The sequence below is a fragment of the Nuphar pumila genome, chromosome 4, assembly GCF_984573655.1.
Source record: "Nuphar pumila chromosome 4, dmNupPumi1.hap1.1, whole genome shotgun sequence".
In the NCBI taxonomy this organism is placed as follows: domain Eukaryota; kingdom Viridiplantae; phylum Streptophyta; class Magnoliopsida; order Nymphaeales; family Nymphaeaceae; genus Nuphar; species Nuphar pumila.
Genome location: NC_143252.1, coordinates 126,899,384 through 126,913,764, shown reverse-complemented (window position 1 = coordinate 126,913,764; position 14,381 = coordinate 126,899,384). Strand labels below are relative to the sequence as shown.

General features: G+C 35.5%; 1 protein-coding gene across 5 annotated transcripts in view; it reads left to right on the top strand.

Moving 5' to 3' along the window:
• The first annotated feature begins 97 nt into the window (after positions 1–97).
• Positions 98–14,381, top strand: part of LOC149840972 (5'-3' exonuclease family protein) — a 92,895-nt gene continuing 78,611 nt past the window's right edge. For 4 of the 5 annotated variants that reach the window (XM_090003507.1, XM_090003506.1, XM_090003505.1 and 1 more), the window contains exons 1-5: positions 98–366; positions 801–1,069; positions 5,577–5,805; positions 8,168–8,247; positions 9,780–9,818. In XM_090003507.1, coding sequence (XP_089859633.1) covers positions 908–1,069; positions 5,577–5,805; positions 8,168–8,247; positions 9,780–9,818 — 510 coding nt within the window. In that variant the 5' untranslated portion in view covers positions 98–366; positions 801–907. Of the gene's footprint in view, positions 367–800; positions 1,070–5,576; positions 5,806–8,163; positions 8,248–9,779; positions 9,819–14,381 lie in introns of all 5 variants that reach the window. The other variant, XM_090003508.1, reaches the window with a different exon arrangement.

The window sequence follows — 14,381 nt, the reverse complement described above, 5'->3', positions numbered from 1 at the left end:
GTTTACCCTTTTGATTTTCATTTTCGTCCCAAAACATCACCTCAAAACACTTTGCAACTCGATTAGGGTTTCCTCCATTGATACTCTGACCTTGCGTTCCACCATTAAAACTGGATATTTGATGCTGAGATTCCTCAAGGAGCAGAGAATACCCGATCGAAAATATAGACCCTAAGGGGTCAATGTGATATCAAAGCAGGATTAGAGATTTGAAACAAGGATTTAGAACGTAGGAGGCCTCCTGACGATGTTAGCAACTTGAGAAAGAAGTGGGAATTTGAGAGCAGATTTCAATGTGGGTTTATTGCATCCAATGTAGGATTGTTTAGAGGATTTTGGAGCCACTTATTGGCATTTTTGGTGAAGGTATGATGCATCTACGATTTTTCTTCATATTTTCTGTCACTGAGCTCATTTGGTTTTGTGGATTTCGGAATGTCCTTTGCCCTGTCTGGGAGTGTTTGTGAACTGAAAATGGTCTGGGATATGAGTCAAGAGGTGTATGAATCTAATGAAAGTGGTTTCTCTCAATTAAGCTGAAGTTAGGTGATGTTTTTTGGGTTTTTCTACATGCCCAGTGCCAATTGTTAGGGTGAATCTTACCATTTATTTGCTATTATCAGGCCTACTATAACAACGTATAGATTGCAGACCGTGTTGGCAATATTTTGAAGGGTTATGTTTAGCTTCCAGCAAGTGTATATTTCAATTTTCACTAGGTTATGTTTGAAGCTGGCCATTTTTGCTGTTCTTTTGCAACTGAGCCAAAACTGATTATGTTATTCCCTTGTTGCATTCAGAATCACAGTGGGACATGCAGATTATATGTTCTATATGAGGGCCATAGGTTGAGTAGCACTCATGCTGTTTTTTCGAGATTAACAGCTCTTGGAATGATGGTTTGACAATGGCATGGAATTGGTGCTCGCAGCAACAGATTTACTCATTTTTGCTGGCTTTTCATAAGTTAGGAGCGCATTTTCCCTTGATTCAAAGGACCTCATGTTGCAAAAAGGTTGCTCAAGTGCATATTGGTGGATGTTCTCTTCCAGCTAGTTTTTCTAGAAAGGTAAAGCGTATGACTACAACAGCGTTTATTTTGTGCAAATGCTCATGTGCTCCGACCTATGCACCCACATCCTAACATGCACACATGCACATTTGCATGCCTATGCATCTATACGTGTTCCATTATTATTTTAATTGATGGATGTTGCCATGGTGCATCTTGCACTCACTTTCATCTACAATTTCTTTTTTGTACTCACTTGTATATATTTTTTTTATTTCTTTCCGTTATTATTATTTTTTTGTAAATTTTCTTTTAATGTTCACTGTATATTTTTCATTATTTTATCCTCTTGTCCATACGCGAAGAACTGTAGTCCTGAAGAAAAAGATGTAAATAAAAAGATAACGTTAGACATATTTTTCCTTTTGCTAATTTACTTCTAGAATCTATCCTTGGATTTTTAGGTCATCTCACTATCTGGAACTACATTACCCATCTTATTGGTCATTTAAAAGCCAGTAGCTAATCACGAGGGTTAAACTGGGTGATATTTTTTCTGAATCTTCTTTTTGATTTTTTGACTGAGAATGTCCTATTCTCTAACTTCTGTTTTGGACCAGTAAATGCTGGATCTCATTTATAAATTCCAGTTCTTTGGTTTCTCATCGTGTTCTTTCTCAGGACTTCACAGACTGTTGTGATATTATACAACAACAAACAACAACAACAACTACGCCTTCATCCCAAAACAATTGGGGTCAGCGATATGAACCAAAAAAGAAATTCATTTTGGGTCTTCCACATGAATCCTTTTCCTCCAATCATTTCTATCCAATGTCATGTCCTCGGTGAGGTTCAAAGCATTCATATCCTTTCCTATCACCTCCATCCAAGTCTTCCTAGGCCTACCCCGACCTCTTTTAACTAATATATTTTCCCATTTCTCCAACCTTCTAACTGGAGCATCATTAGGCCTTCGCCGAATATGTCCAAACCACCGTAAACGATTCTCTCGCATCTTATTTTCAATGGGTGCAACACCTACCTTCTTACGTATCTCCTCGTTCCGAATCTTATCTTTTATTGTATTTCCACACATCCATCTAAGCATCCGCATCTCAGCTACACTCATTTTTTGAATATGATGTCTCTTGGCAGCCCAACATTCCGTACCATATAGTAAAGCGGGTCTAATAGTCGTCCTATAAAACTTTCCCTTCAACCGTAATGGCATTCTACGATCGCACAGCACTCCAGTTGCACTTTTCCATTTCATCCACCCAACCTTTATCCTATGATTTACATCTCCATCAATTTCTCCATACTTTTGAATGATGGATCCCAAATATTTGAAATAATCATTCACCGGTATTTCTTGCTCACCAAGCTTCACTACACTCCCATCACTACTTCGTTGCTTACTAAACTGACATTCCATATATTCAGTCTTACTCTTACTCAACTTAAAACCTCTAGCTTCCAATGTCTGTCTCCATAATTCTAACTTAGCATTAACCCCAACTCTAGACTCATCAATCAAAACAATATCATCAGCAAACAACATACACCATGGTACATTTTCTTGAATTGATCTCGTAAGCTCATCCATCACTATCGCAAATAGGAAAGGGCTTAAAGCAGATCCTTGATGTAACCCAACCGTTATCGGAAAATTGGTTGTCACCCCTCCACAAGTGCGGACATTGGTTACTACTCCTTCATACATATCTTTAATTATACTAATGTACTTGAGAGAAACACCTTTCTTCATCATTGTCCACCAGAGAACGTCCCTAGGTACTCTATCGTATGCCTTCTCTAAATCAATAAAAACCATATGCAAATCTTTGTCCCTCTCTCTATATCTTTCAATAAGTTGTCTAAGAAGATGTATAGCTTCCATAGTTGATCTTCCAGGCATAAAACCAAATTGATTCTCCGATATCATGACAACCTTCCTCAACCTAGACTCAATCACCCTCTCCCAAAGTTTTATAGTATGACTCATGAGTTTTATACCACGATAGTTTGTGCAATCTTGTATATCACCCTTATTCTTATATAAAGGCACCAAAGTACTCTTCCTTCACTCATTAGGCATCTTATTTGTTCGCCAAATCAAGTTAAAAAGATTTGTCAACCATTCTAAACCTTTCTCTCCCAAGCATTTCCAAGCCTCGATAGGTATATCATCTGGGCCAACTGCCCTTCTTGATTTCATTTTCTTCAAAGCCTCTGCAATTTCTTTCTTTTGAATCTTGCGCATGAAGTCACGATTAATCTCATGAAAAGGAATGGAGAAGTCTCCCAGATCTTGAGCATGACTATCATTAAATAGCTTATCATAATAATCTTTCCATCTCTCCTTAATCTCCTCATCTTTGACTAAAACCCTTTGCGTTTCATCTTTGATACATCTAACCATACCCAAATCCTTCGATTTCCTATCTCTCATCTTTGCAAGCCTATAAATATCCTTCTCGCCTTCTTTGGTATCCAACTTGTCATAAACCTCCTTATATACCTTAGCCCTCGCGTTTCGAACAACTTTTTTAGCTTTCTTCTTTGCTATCATATACTTCTTCAAATTCTCATTATCACGACTCTTACTTAGATTTCTATAACACTCTCTTTTAACCTTAATAGCTAATTTGACATCCTCGTTCCACCATGATGTATCCTTACCTAGTGGTGCACCGCCTTTAGACTCACCCAATACCTCCTTAGCCACTTTTCTCATGCCACCCGCTATCTTATTCCACATTGATTCTGAATCCTCCTCGAGACACCAATCAGCTTCCTTAACTACCTGCTCTACAAACATTCCTTGTTTAGCTCCTTTCAGTGCCCACCACTTAATTCTAGGATCTATCCTATGTCTATCCCTTTTGCGGCATTGTCTAATTCTAAGATCTAAAATTAAGACTCTATGTTGTGTAGCTACACTTTCTCCCGGTATAACCTTACAATCGATGCAACAACCCCTATCTCTCTTTCTAAGTATGAAAAAATCTATTTGACTCGTATTAACCCCACTTTTAAATGTTACTAGGTGAGACTCCCTCTTCCTAAACCAAGTGTTTGCTAAGATCATATCATAGGACAAACAAAAATCTAAAATCCTTTCTCCACTATCATTTCTTTCTCCTATACCATAGCCTCCATGGATACTCTCAAATCCATCCCTACTAATGCCTACATGTCCATTAAGGTCACCGCCGATGAAAAGCTTTTCTTCATAAGATATCCCTTGTACTACTCCATCTAAATCTTCCCAAAATTGTTGCTTAATGGAATCATCTAAACCTACTTGAGGTGCATAAACACTAATAATATTAATAATATCTGTACCTAATACTAATTTAATAAGTAAAATTCTATCACCCTTCCTACGGACCTCAACTACATTATCTATAAATTGATGACTCATAACAATCCCTACTCCATTCCTATTCCTATTTATTCCTGTATACCAAATCTTATATCCCCAAGGTTCTACCACTTTAGCTTTCTCACCTACCCATTTGGTCTCTTGAAGACATAAAATATCAATCTTTCTCCTACACATAACATCTACTAACTCTACCAACTTACCAGTTAAAGACCCTATGTTCCAAGTGGCTAACCTAATTTTATGGTCTTGGACTAACTTCTTTACCCCCACCCGTCCAACAAAGTGAGGAAACCCTTGCCTATTTGACACCACACCCGGGCGCCGGTGTGACGCGTCGCTTCTGGGCGACGACCTAGCAACCCTTGCCCATTTATCACTGCCTCCGGGCCTAGAGAGTACAGCGCGTCGCTCAGTAGGGAACACCCCAACGAAATTCTCATATTGGTTCATTTTCATAAGATATGACAAAGTTTTTATGCTGGCTGTCACAGGCCTACCGCAACCCTCCTCCTTTATCCGGGCTTGGGACCGGCAGTGTATAACTAAACAGTTATACACAGGCGGAGTTGTTGTGATATTATAGTGATAGAAAAATGATATTATGAAAAACCTTTGGGTGATTGGCTCTTTTTTTTTTAAATAAAGTAATTTGATGTAAGTTAATCATCGTTCCCTTTGAGTTGTAGCTTAAGGCTTTTAGTTGCTCATTTACTCTCATTGGGTGCTCAATTAGTCTGAAAGGTGGCAGCATGTTTGTTTCCTAGGTCATTTTAGTGATCTTGTTCAGGGATGTCAACTTTATGGGTTTGGGTTGGATCTGACTAACTTGAATCCAGTTATCGTTAGTATGGATTTTCAGTTCTTAACAGTTAATTGGGTTGGATTAGTTTTCAGGCTTTCACAATAGAATCTGTACCCAACCCCGATGATGAATCTGGAATGCATTAAATCAAGCCCATTCACATGTAAATATAGATCTGAATCACTGATTATAAAAAATGACTAATTGTATCGGGTTTCTTCATCCGATTTCCGGATCCGATTAGGCTGCGTCTGATTACTTCTGACCTGAATCTGAATTGAATCCAACCCATTTACATCCAATATTTGATATCTATTTGATGCCATTTATAATTCCTTTGACAATAATTTTGGTGCTATTCCTGCCAGGCTTATTGTACACTTATCAGTGACTCTGGGCCTTTGGATAATGGTTATTCAAAGATTTTCCAAAATAACTCAGATACATCACTTGAAGTGGAGAAATCAGTGACGACCAGCACACATCTGGGTTCTTCTAAACTCAGAATTAATGACAACATTCAGAACCCTTCTGCTCAACGGCTAATGCTTATTGATGGGTCTGCAGTCATGTATAGAGCATATTACAGGCTTTTGTGTATGCTTTCAGACTTTTCTTGGTTTGATGTCAGTTGAGGTGCTCCATGCCTGTTTTCTTGTTCTTTTTTATGTCATTTCTTTTCTAAGCCATATAGTACAGCAAAGACATTGAATGGTTCAATTTTTTTGACCCTCATTTTTCATTTTTCTCAAATTTAATATAGACAATCTTTCTCAAACTATAGGCAGTATACAAATTAGTTTTTCTTTAATTAACTCATAATTTGTTTTTTCTTTTGCATCATGCATCGTATAGAATGATCTGATGCCTTGCAATTTCATCCATAAAGATTTGTTTAAAATTATGCGACTTTTTTTAGTCAAGTATATAAGAGTTGGTCCCCCTTGCAGCTACTAAAGTTTTCTCCAGGTGTAAGTCTGTGCTTTATGGTACTGTTTGTAGATAATCTCTTATGTTTGTATGATTCTGCAAATTTTTTATTAGCTTGCAAAATTGTTTGATAGGTCTCTAGCTTTATCTGTAACCTTTTCACCAGATTATGTATCTTTTCTTCTATACGGTCTTAAGCCTTTTAGTTCAACAAAAGAGGCTTTAAACATATGATCATGTCTAATACTATAAATACCATGATTTAAAAAGTAATAAATTGGACCCTAAATTTTCAAAAATAAATTGCTTGAAAATAATGAATTTTGTAGGGGATGATGAAGTAATAAGAAAAGAAACTAACCAAATGCAAAATAAAGAGAAGAAAGAAGTAAAAATCATGATATGAAGAATTATGTGCAAAAAGAGAGAAAATGACATTCAAATATTTTTTGTTTTTTTTTCAACTTAAAATTACTCTTCAACGAGTTTATGTGTTTTTTCCTTTTGATAATCTTGGCGCTTCCCACTTCTACTGAGGAACTCATTTCAAATGAATGACATTAGTATTTAGAACTAGAAATAATCTTAGTTTCTAAACATGACTTTCAATAGAAATAATGCTATTTATATTTAATACTGATACAAATTTTCTTTGTGAATCACCTCTCTCTCTCTTTTTGCCTGATGATAAAGCTAGGAAAAAAGTGGATGAATGATTTGTACAAAAGATGCTTAAATGTTGAAATAGAGGATAAGCTTTGTGAGGAGCATATTTAGGGCGTGTTTGGATTATGATTCACTGTGGAACTATGTAGACAAAAATGGTAGTTGGTACCTAGTCGGTGGATCCCTAAAAAGACTAGTTGGAGACTAGGTGGGACTAGTCTGTGCCCCAATAAAATAATATACAAAATTAAAAATTTACAATTGAAATGCTAAAACTAATAGCAAACATGCATGCAACATGAAATTAATCAACAAGAAAATATACAAAGTATAAGACATTGCTACTCGTCAAGCACAGTAAACCTATTATATTACAAAACATGCTCAAATATTAAGAACAATTGAATAAACAATGCAAACAACTGCCAATATCAACAAATGCCAAATAATTTAAATATAATCCAAATTCTTAAAATAAAGTGCCAAAACTAATAGCAAACATTATCAAACATAAAATTAATCAACAACAAATGCCCAAAGTATAAGATATCTCTGTCATCAAGCATAGTAAACCTGTCATATTACAAAATCTGTTAAAAAATTAAGAACAATTGAATAAACACGTAAACAACTGCCAATATCAACAAAAGCTATATAATTTAAACATAATCTAAATTCTTAAAATAAAGTGCTACAATTAATGGAAAACATGTATCCAACATAAAATTAATCAACAACAAATGCACAAAGTATAAAATATCTCTATTGTCAAGCATAGTAAACCTGTTATATATACAAAACCTGCCCAAAATTAAGAACAATTGAATAAACAAAGCAAACAACTGCCAATATCAACAAAAGCTATATAATTTAAACACAATCTTGTCTTAAAAATATTAAAATAACATTCAAGAGCTCATAGTTCATGTCATATCTAAAGTGCTGATAGGGCGATAGTTCATGAAAGTCTAAAAAATAAAAACATTACATTTAATGTCTCATATGCTAAGCTCCCATCTCTGAACTGTAAAGACCATAAAACTAAACTACACTGGCCAAAAATTAGGACAATGAGTCTCATTGTGGCATCCAACTGTCGTGCTACCGCTTATTCATATTTATGGAGCCAACTGCTGCATCGCAAAGTCAATGATCGTGGAGGTGGATCATCATCATCATCCTCAGAATTAGGAACAACTTCTGTCAGTCCTGCTTTGCTTTGTTATAATCTTCTTTTTCTTTCAGCTGCTTCAAGCTCAACAATGGAGACTGTGTTTTGCAAATGCTTTGCCTTTTGTTAATATTTTTGCATGGTCTAATATATGTTTATTAAAGCTTTATTTTTTCTTGTGCACCAAGGCAGCAAGGTTGCACCATGGTCATTTGGAGCATGCTGATGGCAATGGAGACTGGGTTTTGACTATCTTTTCAGCTTTATCCACAGTAAGATTGCTTATTTTTTCAGAAATATTGTTCAATTGCACTAAATGATTTTTTTTAACCTAAAGCAGACCACTGACTGAACTGATTAAGCATATATGAAACACATGTTTTTTCCCTGAAATCATGCTTGGTTACTTCTATTTTGGTGCCTCTTATGATCTCATGTATTTGCCATTGATTGGCTTGTGTATTGTACCTTTGTGGACTTGTGCTTGTGTACATTTAGGCTCTTTGTAGCCATTGTTTGTATTGTCCTTTGTAGGACTTGTTCTTGTGCTTATGCACATTATGGTCTGCTTTCCGTTTGATTTCATTACATAAGGTTCAAATATACTTGTTGGTCATGATTGTTTTCTTAACTCCTATATTTATGTGCATTTGATCAGATCCAACTCTGATCCATGTTCTACTGCTAGTCCAATCTCATGATACAAGGAAGTTGTTTTCCAAACAAGATTTGGAATGAGGAAGAATTGGAACCGGAATCCTTTTAGGAATTAATGATGCTTCCAAGCAATAAAAAGCATCCTTATTTCCCTCATGACTGCTTCCCTTGACTACCAGTATTTGTATTTCCTACAACTTCTTCTGAATCCCTCCAATATGCTTCCTCCCAAATGCAGCCTAAAATTGATTAATTAGAATTTTACATATAAATGGCAAGATATAATGCCAATTCAAACACCTTATACCTACAGGAGAGGAAGCTTTTTGGCATTCAGGAAGGTGTGAGAGAGGAGCAACGTCTCCTCCTCATCTATCCTTGGATTTGTGCTCAATTTCCATAGCAGTAAATATCTTAGGAAGGTGTGGACTCAGAGATTTATTAAACATATATTTTTTGCTGTTGTGCAGGGATAGTTTAGTATTTTACCACAAGGTGTCGGGTATGTAATATGCAGTCTGAATTGTTCCAGATGGGCATGGCATGTTTTTAATATGTGTATTTGTAGTGTCATGTTTGTAATATCTTTTGTATGCCATAGGTAGATTTGTATGTAATAGGTGATATAATAGTGATATTATATATATACTCCTCACAATATGTAAGATTCTTAATAGAGAAACATCTGATTTATCTTAGATAATCTCTGCTGGGCTGCACTTTTATTTCTTTTTTTTTCTCAAACTCTCTCTCTGGTGAAATCCATGTGGAGATTGTTGTAAGACAGTGAAAGATACCATGTTTGATCCACATCTGACGGAGGGAATGGCTAATTGTTATAGGTGTTTATTGTTTGGTCTAGAAGGGATTCTTCTGCAAACCTTTTGAAAGGCAGCTTCTTTTGGGATTTGTTAGGGGTTAGCAGTCAGGATTCAGGATTTCAGAGAGATTGCCAAGTGCACCCTTCTCAATGCTACACTGGAAGACTACATTGCGTAAAAACTATGTAGTAACATCTAGGAATTGTTGCATGTTTCTTGATACTGTTAGGAAAAATGAAACTTTCCTTCAACCTTTCAAGATATTACTTTCCCAATTTTAATTTTATTTGTATGTTTATGTGAGTTTGGTATTTATCTGGTTGCAGATTCTTGAAATGCTGGAGTTCATGCCTTCACATGTAGCGGTATGTCTTTGATCTAAATGAAATTTGAGATTAAAGAAAATTATGGACCAAGTTAATTTGTGCACCTCGTCTATTTTGATATTTTTTATGGTTCCATATCTTTGGCATTTATCAGTTTGAAATGTCTTTTTTTTATGCTTGGCAAAGATATGCTCTTGAATTTACAGTATGCTTTCTCTTTTGTGACATTAATCTCTCAATATTAAGTGCCTACTTCCAATTGGTGAACAAAACAATGATGTCTTTGCTGGATGAAGCATTAAAGACTTTTGATTTGTGCTAAATGCTTTTGCTGAATCTTTAAGTCTGCCATATCTTCAAGGACTTGGTGGAATTGTTGAAGTCCAATTATTAGATGCCCGTATCTTTATGAGTATGCTGATCCACTTGGGCTGTCAACTATGAACTTGACTGAGTCTTCTGTCTTAAATTGTTAATGACATGATTTGAAGCACTTGGTATGCTAGCAGTTTATATAAAGGTATGCATGAGAGGCATGAACAAGTTTACTAGTATTGTATCTAAAATTCTCAACTTATTAGGTGTCCAATTTTCACCTGTGATGCAAGCATGCATTCACTCAACCATGACCAGGCAGGATCCTGTCATTGACTCTAACACCAATTTTTACTATACACTTATTCTGCTCACGAGTTTCCAAAAACTTGCAGTTTATTCATCTAGATCACACTGCAAGCCACAACACCAGCAGACTCTCCCACTTGGACTAGCCAACCTGAATTGTGGATATTCCGTATATGTGATAGCCTATGTCACAGGGACTCGGCATAGAGGCCGTCGCACCCACGTCGACACGATGCGATGCGGGTGCGGCACCTGTGTGGTCAATGTGACCTTGGGTACGTCAACTCACACCCAGGGTTATTTTTGTCCAAAATGAATTTGATCAACTTTATATGAGTCCATTTTAGTACATTAAAAAAAGAAATTTAAAAATATTTAAAGTTTTGTCCCGTCTACGAAGCTTTGAAAGTTTGAAACGTTGTGCATTAAATGTTCTGAGCCACGTACATTCTTTTACTGTTTTTAAAAGGCTTTGTCATAAAAAGCTGAGCCATGTACATTCTTTTATACTTTTTACAGAGCTTTGTCATAAATGCATTAATAAAAAAGTGAAAACTGCATTGGAATAGATTTCTGTATTAAATGGGGAGATTTGACTAGGTCGGATTCTGTATTAAATGTACTTTTGTATTAAATAGGGAGAATCGAGTAGGTCAGATTTCTGTATTAAATGCATTAATAAAAAAGGGAAAACTGCATTGGAATGGACTTTTGTATTAAATTTATATAAATCCAAATCTAATTAAGCAATACCCGATTAAAATCTAATTAAACAATACTTCTGAAGTTTTTATTGTTTATGATGAAAAACAGATTTTGTCATTGGGAGCTTGCTTTATGGATAAGTTTTATATATACATATATTAAAATATTAAAAAATGATATATATATATATATATATATATATATATATATATATATATATATATATATATATATATATATATATATATATATATACCCTTCCACGCCTCCGCACCCAAGTTTTTTAAAGTGCCGTATCGCCGCACCCGTACCTATGTGACATAGGTGATAGCTATCTAACAATCCTAATCATGACAATATCTGAAATCATGGGATGATGATTCTGAACTAATATCCATGGTCTTAACAATGGTATCTGCTAAATCTTGATTGATCTCTTGAAGTGCCTGCAGTATATGAAGGAAAGAAGGAAAACATAAACGGAGAGAAGAGGAGAGGTGAAGAGGGAAGAAGGGGAGAAGAAATAGAGACAAAAAGAGGGTTCATCTATTGATCATTCACTTCATTATAAAGTTATAAACCCTCATGGAACATTAAAATATTGCAAAAATGACCTTACAATAAAGTTTACAAGACAGTAAAACGAGGGAGACTGGTCAAACCAAGGTCAACCATAGTCGACAAAACTATGGACAAACATAACCTTGACTCTCAATAAAGTCTTTTCCTGCAAAATCACAAGGATGACATAAATGCTCACTGACTCAACACTCCCACTGAAATTGGGGAGAATATATTGATTGTCCCTGTTAAATAGTATAATGCATGTGAAGGGTGTAATACATGTATTAGTGTTGGTGTTGGTGCTACCCTTCTAGTATTGTATATATAATTATTTTATAAGGGCATTTCTGTACTTGGCTAGGAAGTTAGAAGTCAACAGTTTTTGTCTTTTTGTGTAACTAAAAGGGGATGTCCCCTATATGTTGTAAATCTCTCTCATTGTTTTGCTGATGAAGTTTCTCTTCTCATCTTCTTCTTTGCTATCTCTCATGGTTGGAACCTTATTACTTTGATATGGTATATGAGCAATATCCAACCCTACATGGAGTTGTTTTGCAATAATATGAAAGTAAGGAGGAAGAAGAAACTCCATTATGGTTCATTGGGTGTGTGCCCCAAGGACGTCCAAACTTTTGATTCTCTTTGGTTCAGCTGAGATGGGGCTTTGCGGGCTTTTGATTATAGATGATTTTTAAACCAAGAAGCATTCCTATCGGAGGTATACCCGATTTTTATATGGATTTTTTTTCTGATTTTTTTTGAAGGTGATGTGAATAGTGACCATATCTGAATTTTTGATGATTCTGTGCATATTGGTGGTCTTTGATGCTTCTTATTTGATGGATTTGGGTCGTTTTGACTGAGAAGTATTTTGGTGAAGTTTTGGAGGCTTGATTTGGTGTTTCAGATGAGTTTTATTGGTGTTTCCTTGTGATAGGTTGGGGAGGTGACCTATTTTTGCTGAAGAATCAAGTCGGCTTCATTGTGGCTTCCTTGTTTATGCAATCTGATTGTGTTTGCTGCCTACTAGTGTTGAAATATTGTGTTCTTGGTTGCGATGATTGTTTGAATGGGGGTTGATAGTTTTCTTTTTGGGAATTATTAGAATCAACACTCTCTTTGGCCCAAGTTTTTGCTCTTCTTGATAGTGACAATATTGTTCTTTTTTGCTCTTGTGGTATGTTGTAACGACCCCAACTTATCCTCGTAAAAAGTGGACTTATTTTTTTAAACAATTGCATAAATTAAACCCAAGGATCCCGAGTCTCATAGATTTAATATATACAAAACCACAACCAGACAGTACATTGAATCAACGAAGAATAATCAACTTTATTAATCAATGAATAATATAAAATAAATGAATGTCAAGTAAGTTGAAAAAGAAAATCATCTATATCAAGGAGCCACTTTGTCAAGAACCCATAACATGTCACACAAGACTCGCAATTTCTATATAGCAAGTCATCCCATCATTGTGTACCCGACCCTATAAAACAATTTTGAAAATGGGCAAGAACCAAAGTCTTTTGTACGAATTCCTCCAAAAATCCAAACATAAAGAAAATAGCATAAACCAAATTCATGCATAATTTCAGAGGAATATCATTACAACAATATCCATAATCAACTTACCATTCAAGCATTTAAAACAAGTATAATGCAATAACCAATATCATGCGAGACAAAATAAGCATGAATGAATGAACTAAAGCAGAACAGTAAAAATGCATGATTCAATGCACATGCATGAATAACTTATTAAGTTATTTATCAGAGTTACTTTTGTATGCATGTTTCTATTAAATGCACATAATTTTAGTTTTCACTTTTCCTTAAACCCGCAAATACTCAAAACGGGCACAACATTCTCGAAGTTAAAGTAAGGTTCCCAGTTGTAGCTTAACACACAATTTGTATTTTATTACTGGGTTCCACACTCGTTTCTTGATCGATATCAAGATTCTTTACCTTCCATCAGAATATTAGGAATCCTCACTTAATACTGAAACATCAATGAAAATCCTCAACCATTGACGCTACTTTCTTATTATACCAATAACTACATCTGAGTCAACAACACCACCTCTAGGAAAAGTGGTTGAAATCTCCCTAAAATCATGGCCAGAATGTGAATCACGACATCGGGTTCAGGGATACAATCGCACACAAAGTTTTTGTATCTTCACGGCCCCCATGATCGCTATCCAAGATTCTCACACTATGAAAAGGACATTAAGGAAGAGATTAATTACACTGTTTGGTCTCTTTTACCTTTTTAAACAATTTCAAGTTCTTTATACTTCACAAATGCTTGGGAAGTAGGCCATAAGATACAAAGTAGCATAAAGAATGAGTGGCACAAAGTGTTTTCTCTTTTCAAAGGGCAATAATTAAGTCAAAATATATGTAAAGATCTCAGCAGAATTGTTTGGAATCTCTTTGTTTTGTGGCACATCCGGATCTAATTCTTGAGGAGCATCATTGGCATTGCTCGTGAAAGGCTCAGATGTTACAACTTTTCTCTCCCTCCTCTCTGTTTAATCATTGGGAAATTGTGTGTAGTGGTACAGACTCCTTGAGTAGTGCTTTCTTGACCCAAATGTAGGTTTAAAAATAAGTCTTGACAGCTGGCTATGCCACATGCAGTTTAGTCAAAGTTTTTCCCCAAACAACCACTCTGTTAGTTTTAAAAGTAACCTGAACTTT